The 8,295-nt window shown below is 36.6% G+C and overlaps 1 protein-coding gene across 1 annotated transcript; it reads right to left on the bottom strand.

Annotated features, from left to right (window-relative positions):
* Positions 1-1,597: 1,597 nt before the first annotated feature.
* LOC107767780 (leucine-rich repeat extensin-like protein 4) lies at positions 1,598-3,011 on the bottom strand. Its single transcript, XM_016586870.2, has one exon. The coding sequence runs from the start codon at positions 2,971-2,973 to the stop codon at positions 1,834-1,836; it is 1,140 nt and encodes a 379-aa protein (XP_016442356.1). The 5' UTR covers positions 2,974-3,011; the 3' UTR covers positions 1,598-1,833.
* Positions 3,012-8,295: the final 5,284 nt, after the last annotated feature.

Below are 8,295 nucleotides of genomic sequence, written 5' to 3'. Positions count from 1 at the left end.
AAATCTGAAAATAAAGAAGAAACACATTATCACAACAGAAAAAATAACAAATAAAATTTATATCAATAAAATAAAGGACGGGTGTTGGGCTATTTTTATCACGATACAATAAAAGAAAGTACTCATTTTATTGAAATGAAAGAAAATACTTTTCCACAACATGAAAATAAAATTTTCTTTTTGTTGAAATAAAAGAAAATATTTGTTCTACAACAGGAAAAAAAGTACTCAACAACAACAAAAACAAATACAGTGCAATCCCACGCGTGGGGTCTGGGAGGGTAATGTATACGTATACCTTACCCCTACCTTGTGAAGGAAGAGGGGATATTTCTGATAGACCATCGGCTCAAGAACAGTGAAAAGGACACAATAGACAAACAACAACAATGGCAAGGAAATAAGATAACAAACAAAAATTGCGAAAACAAAATACTGATTTTGGGAAAAAGAAAATATTTTTTCTACATCATAAAAAGAATGTACTCTTTTTGTTGAAACAAAAAAAAAATACTTTTTCTACATCGTAAAAAGAAAATATTCATATTGTTGAAATGAAAAAGAAAATACTCTATCTACAATATTAAAAGAAAGTACTCTAAATAATATTTCTATGCAGGGTGGGGTGGGGGTTGGGGTGGGTGGAAATTTTTAATTTTACTACTTTTTATTATTCTGATCTTTGTTAGTATTATAAGATAAAGAACTATCAAATAAAGTTCTAAATCTAAATTGAAGAAAGAAATCATTAGGCATGAATTGCCATATATTCCAAAGCATAAGATAATTTTTATATATGATTGTTTAAAAGTTGATAATATTACAAAATTTTGGGTCATCTTGTGCGGGTTAGGTTACGACCCTTTGTTTAGCGCATCTTAACTCAAGTGAACTTTGGGTAACGACTTATTTAATGAGTCAGTCCATCTTGACCAGCCCAAATAGCCCATTTGCCGCCCCTATCGTAACCAAACTATTCAAAGCTTTAGTGACTAACTATAGATGAGCTTAAAAATCAAGTTGCCAGTGTTGCTTATGGTGACCAGTAAATAAGCTCATAAAACTTTACAATGAAACAGGAAAATTGGAAAGCTTTCTTCAGTTACCTCCCCATCTCTGTTTACTTCACAAAGTTTGACATTCGACCCTGACAAAAAAAATTTGCTTGGGAAGGAATTTTGCTTAAACCCCATTTTTGTGAACTTGGATGAGCTTTGTAATAAAGAAATGAATCTTGGGCCTAAAAACGAGAATTGGGACGAGTCATGCTTTGATATCATATTAAAGAAATAGACTTTAAGCCTAACTCAAGTCCAAAAGCTAACTCATGAGTCGAGGATTGCCCAAACCATATTAAGGAGATCATCCATCCCTTAAAGCACAGATGTGGGACTCTTCACACTTTGCACAGCCCATCTAAGTTCGAATAAATAAGGAGTGTTGCAGTAAGTCGGTAGTCAGTTTCGAGTTAATCATATTATGTGACGGAACGAAATATATGAGGATTCATATTACTGATCCCAACTAGTTTGACATTGAGGATTAGTTGATTTATTGATTGAAAAATCTTTGTTTTGGACAAGCCGCTAGTACCACATACAAACAATTAGAATGAAAATTTCAAACCAATATGTACAAGCTTCAACACACACCAGATTTACACTGTTTGCTTTAAACCAATATTTACATTATTCCATAATTTGTATTAACACACTTACCTTTTTTGGTTCATTTGAATAGAAAAAGAAACAATAAAATTTAAAGCTAGGACAGAAGCAAATATCACGAGGAACAATACCACTATGAATAACAACATCAACAACCACAATGAAGTTAAAAACACTCAACTGGATGCTCATTCACAGCTTCACAATCCTTCTTGCTTCTTTGAAGAGGCTTATCTGGCAGACAGTTCCGACGATCATCGGACACAATGCCCTTTGATGTCAAGTTGCTACAAATGCCTTGCTCCTCACAGAAATAGTTATAAGAGAATGTGAAGTTTGACAGATTAGGCAAAACACATATTCCTTCTTGCACAATTCCACTCATCATATTATGTGCTAAATTTAGCATCTCCAAATGAGCTAACCCTGCTATAGTATAAGGAATTGGCCCTACTAACTTGTTATAGCTCACATCAAACACTCTTAACTTGTACAAGAATCCAACTTCAGGAGGCAAACACCCTGTTAAACTAGTATTAATTAGGAGTAATTCTTCTAATGTGTTTGCAAAGTTGGCTATGCTAGGTGGAAGTTGACCTCCAAAGAAGTTATTCGCGAAAACAATAACAGAAGCTGAACTTGAGCCTAAATTTGATGGGATTACAGACGTGAGGCGATTGTTGTTAAAGAAAATGGCATCAAGATTCTTGCTAAAGAGTTGAGAAGGCAATGGCCCTTCGAATTCATTGTAACGAAGATCAAGATACTTTAACGAAGGAAGAGACAGGACAACAGAAGGGAAAGGACCTACAAACCTGTTGTTACTAAGATCAAGCTCATATAAGAGAGTTAGATTGGATAAAGTGAGCGGGAGGATTCCACAAAAACGATTACTGTTTAGGTGAAGCAATGCTAAGTCATTGAGAAGGCCAAGTTCATCTGGCAGGAAACCGGCTATGTCAGCATGGTTTAAATCAATGCCAGCAACAACTTGGAGTTTTGTGTCATTAGGGAGTTTTGAGCAGTAAACTCCTGTGTAATTGCAGACTGAAGGACCTATCCAATTGGTAGTTAAATTGTTAGGATCAGAGTAAATCACGCGCTTCCAAGCTTGTAGAGCAATGTAGGCTTGATGGAGCCTTGGATTTGCTATAGCCTTAATGGAGGAAGAATGGCCACGACGATTATGGTGCAGGGGGGTTTTGTGACCATTTTTGGCTGTTAAGTTGTTGAACAAGGATGTAAGACTTAGTATCAAGATAATAAAGGTGGTGGTGGTGGTAATGGGATTGGAAAATGAAGCCATTTTTGTTAATTAGTGTCTGCAATGCAAGCATTTATATGCCTGTCTTGGTTTTTATAGGGTGAATTACTTTCATTTGGAAAGAGATTTTAGTCCTCTAGTTAATCATGTAGCTTCTGAACAATTTAAATGATAATCCTCTAACCATTTGACCTCTAAAATGCATTCTGCAACAACCTTGTATGGCGACACTTAACTGTCAAAAATACTGACAACACATTTACATTACTAAGTTATGTTGTCATGCCTTTCTATGATGGTTTATGTGAAATTGCTAAAATTCTAGACTCTGCAAAACCTTAAATGAATGTAGATAGCTAATTTTTCTTGAGAATGAGACATATAAGTTCAAATGTATTTTAATGATCATGCTATTTGTGGACAAAACAGAGGTAGAAGAAGATGTGCATGAGATGGACCTCTCTCCTTACAGGTACCTTTCTCAGTTGTTTGAAGTGGGATTTGAGAAAGACAAAATGGATGAAGGGGGTGACTTGAATTTGAAGGGATAAGCTTTGTCTCATAACAAGGTCTTGAGTAGATCAAAGTTGTACTAGGAATAACTTTTTGTGTTGGTTTGGTCAAATACCATTTGAAGCATGAACATGGAGGGATGCGACGTACTTGCAGCAGGTGCATTCACTGTTTTCACTCGAAACATACACACACACATATATATAGTCAATGATTTTTAAGAAAAATACATAAGTATACTTGGTTTGCACCACTTGATACAAGGAGTTATGAGTTTAGTGGTACTCCGAACTCACTGACTTAAAATTCTGAATCCACATTTAAGTATGAATAATTCAAATGGTTTCTTTTACAACATCATGAGTACTGCATCTCTGCCTAATCTGGCAATATGCTCCCAGCCTTTGAGCAACTCCGAGGACAATCAAGATCCTATTCTAAAGGAAGAATTTCATATTTGTACATATGGTTATACGAAAGTGTCATCATGCAGGTAGGTCTATTTCGTCAAAACTTATCTTATCAGGGAGTACTACATTTTGTTTTACAATTATCTACGAATAAGCAATGATGCATATGTTCGTCACAAATTTTGCATACAGAAAATAAATAACTGCAGTAACAAAACAAATATGAGAAATAATCATTTTATTGATTTGTATTTATGAGAACAACTCTGTTTGTATCCCCCGATAATAATCCCCGATTTGTTCGCCTTGATCTGAGGGCAGATGAAGCGTCTTTCTCGAACAAAGGATGGACTTTCAGTGATGTGTTGAATTTTCAAGAACTTTTAGCAGCATTTCCGATTGTTCTCGAGGGAAAGACCTCTCGCGAACTCTCCTTCTTGCCGTAGACTTCTAAAGGAAGATATGGAAAGCCTTTTGCCCTCTCCTTCCACCAGCCAAGAAGGGCCTTTATATGAGTGTTAGCTAGGGTTTAGATAGAATAGCCTCCAAGTAATTCTAGTGGATCCCTCGACTTGAAGACTATGGATTGGGCTTGTCTTGTAGTGGCCCGACTTTAATGTCTAGCCTAAAATGTAACTCTACTTAAATTAAATCATTTGATTTTAACTTTAATAAATCCATACTTATTGAACGAAAATGTTAACTTTGGCTACGTTCAATAAAATATTTTATGGACGTTATCCAATAAATTTTGATGTCCCTTGCTTCAAAGGTTAACAAGGTATAAACTTGTCGAAATTCGAAGACGAGACTTGAAGTATTAACAAAGAGACATATATTTTTTTTTGCTCTGATTATTCAAATACTAGACTCGCACTTGAATAACGTTAAATAACCAAGCCAAATGAAACCAGGTAGGACAAATGGTCATGAAATTGCAGTAGACTTGACGTCCTTGTACTTGCCATTTGAGGAAGGAAAGGAGGAGTCCGGAACCAAAGTATTATGTTTTTGGACTCAAAGCACAAAAATAGGTGAAAAACAACTGGTGACCATTTTATGTATAGCGCATGTATTACATGCACTATACATGTTAATTGACTGACCCACAATAATTGGTGGGTATAGCACATAAAATAATTGCGCTATATATATAACGCATTTAATAAATGTGATATACCCTCCAATCATTGTACCCCTCGCACAGATCTTTTGCTTATTTAAGGAGCTTCATTCTTTCTTCAAAAATCCATTTCCAAAAATTCAATCTTCTGCATCCTTTTTATTTTCCTTACTCATTCCGAAATATTTGTTTACTTAACTTTTTCTGTATTTTGCTATAATATCCGAAGAGCAAAAAATTAGGGTTGCATTATATTTGGAGGGGGGTGAGGTTGTCATGGAGAATAACCCAGTATACTATAGTTGTTCTCCACAGTGTATTGTTAAGTTTTCACTTACATTGGAGTACGATAGGTTGGTATCGTTGATATGTAAAAGAATGAGTGTGAGCAAACGTTCAATTAATATTAATGTAACGGGAAGATATCCATATTCTCTTACTCCGTAAGGGGTTGCTTGTTATGCTAAGTTTAACATCGAAGACGATAAAACTCTGAAAGGTTTTTTGCTGACTCCGGATGAACACTAGGAACTTCTTGTGATAAAAATGCTGGAAATGTACGTCAAGTCTGAAGACGTCTGCAATATTGAGGTTCCACAAAATAGGAATAACCCTTAATAATCTGGTGGTGTTTTTGAAGCAGTGTTATCCGAACAGGTTCCGTTTCAAAGAGTTTGGCCCGATCTAAACTTATCCCCATGGGCGAATGAGGAGCGAGGACATAATTCCCACGCCAAATGGTAAATTTCAATTTTTCTTTTATTAGTATGATTTCTTTTATGTATTATATTCATACTGATACTCATATATTATAAAGGGGGTACCGGCCAGATATGAATTTTATAAGTTATGAACCAACAAACAGTTGGAATATGCCCAATTTTGGTGGTTTGAATCATGCTGATCCATCCATGAGTCATCAGCAACTCGATAATGTGCATCATGGACTTTCAACAGATTATGAGTTGTAAGTTAAGATATAAAGTTAATATATAATGTTGGGATGACTTTGAGAAACTCATTATTTTATTGATTGTGCAGGGAAAACGAGCAACATAAAGGTCTTGTCCTTACTCAGCTACCCGAAGATGATATATTTAATCAGGATCTGGCAGATGCACAGAGTCAGGAAGATAATAGTGATTATGACAACAATGCTGATGAGTCTGGAGATGATACATCCTTCCCTGATGAGGGCGGCGATGATGAGGAAACATGCTTTGCTGATGAGAATGAGAATTAGCAACCTGATTTGACAAGGGAGCATGATGCCACCAATGAGCATGCTCCATATATGCATACTCCACCTCCCGTTAGACCCAGAGTTTAAGAGTCTCATATGTCATTTCATTCATCGGAGATTCCCTATCTTGATCAGTTTCCCAGTATGTCGGATGTAGATGCCCTCACAAGGGATCTTGATGATATTCGGACAATAATGTGGGATGAATCTAGACCAACGGTGCTAACAAAGAATAGACTTTTTGCTGATAAAGCGCGCCTTATCAGGGTGGTGCGAATTTACAGCATAAAAGAGTATTGTGAGCTGGAGGTTCATGCGTCATCTACACAAGTATATAAGGTTATTTGTCTTAGATAGTTTCAAGGTTAGAGATGGATGTTGCGTGCGAGAAAGTTGAAAACAAATATGTGGATAGTGGGAAAATACATCGGCACTCACACTTGTGATATGGACACATTCAATGAGAATCATTTTAACTTGAATGTTGACTTGATTTCTCTTGTCTTGATTCCACACATTGAATCATCTATAAGGTACAGGATTAAAGAGTGTATAACATATGTCCATCAGGTATATGGTTGTACCATTACCAAAAGAATGGCATTTCTCGGGCGTAAACGTGTGTTTGAGATTGTTTATGATAATTGGGATAAGTCATTTGCCGCTCTACCCAGGTACATGGCTGCTTTGCAATAATTTTACCTCGGGACTATTATTGAATGAAAGTTTGAGCGGAATCCGGGAATACCAGAATTTATATTCAGATATGTGTTATGGGCATTTAAACCAGTCATTTATGGTTTTGTACATTGTCGGCAGGTAATCTCCATAGATGGCACTCATATCTATGGAAAGTATGATATTAAGACGTTGATTGTCGTTGCAGTAGATGCTAATGGAATCATATTTCCCCTCGCATTTGCTATTTGTGCCAATAAAAGTCAAGAGACTTGGACATGGTTTTTGAACCACTTGAAGGAGCACGTTGTCAGACATTGTTCAGGTATTTGTCTAATATCTTATCGGCATGGTGGGATTTTAAGTTCTGTACAGACTTTGGATGCATGGAAGGAACCGTATGCCTACCACCGTTATTGTGTTAGGCACTTGAAGGCCAACTTCTAACGGGCTCATCCAAACAAGAGCATACATAATTTAATGTGGATGGCTGCAATAGATCATCAAGAGTATAAATTCAGGAGGCAGGTGAAATTGATTAGGCAGGAAGACCCAGAAGCTTATCATTGGTTGATGCAACATGAGCTTGATAAGTGAACTTTTCATAAGGATGGTGGTAGAAGATGGGGAATTTTTACTACAAACGTGTCAGAGCCTTTCAGCGAGTTGTTGAAGTCTGCCCGTGGATTGCTTGTCACTGTCATGGTGCAGATGTCATTCAAGAAGATGATAGAGAGGTTTGTTGAAAGATCCTGAAGTGCATCGTCCTTGTTGGAAATGGGTGTTTAATTTATGCCACTGCCGATGAAACGATTTGAGAAATATAGGAAGTGTGCACAGTGACATGCATATTTTTAGTATTGCAACGAGCGAAATATTTTTGAAGTTCGCACTGGTCTTCAACAAAACCGCGGTAATAATACCCACACCATCAATAAATCCAGAAAATTATGTTCGTGTGAGAAATGATCGATCTATCACTCACATGCCATGAAGTGCTTTTAACATGATAGTTTTGCGGTGACGAGGTACGTTGATAAAGAATATAGTGTTGTTGCATACGTAAACACCTACAGTGGCCACTCCAACCAGTGGGAGCTGAGCATTATTGGCCGCCGGAATTATTTAAAATGGTGTGTAACAAGGATTATATGCGTTGCCGGCAAGTAAAAAAAAGAACGCGGATACAGAACCAAATGGATGTTGGTGATACCGTTTATGCACGTAAATGTGGTATATGTTCCCAAACAGGACACGATCGTCGTAAATGTCCTTCAGTTGGTTTGGGAAGTGGTGGTAATTCAGCTTCCGTGGCAGTTCATCCAATGTGCCCAATTTTTTAGGATAAACTTAGTGATTTGTTACAGTAATTGTATTGTACTAAATGTCAGTAATGG

Source organism: Nicotiana tabacum, chromosome 21, assembly GCF_000715075.1.
Source record: "Nicotiana tabacum cultivar K326 chromosome 21, ASM71507v2, whole genome shotgun sequence".
Lineage (NCBI taxonomy): Eukaryota > Viridiplantae > Streptophyta > Magnoliopsida > Solanales > Solanaceae > Nicotiana > Nicotiana tabacum.
The sequence above is the reverse complement of the archived record's forward strand: the minus strand, read 5'-3'. Positions and strand labels throughout refer to the sequence as shown.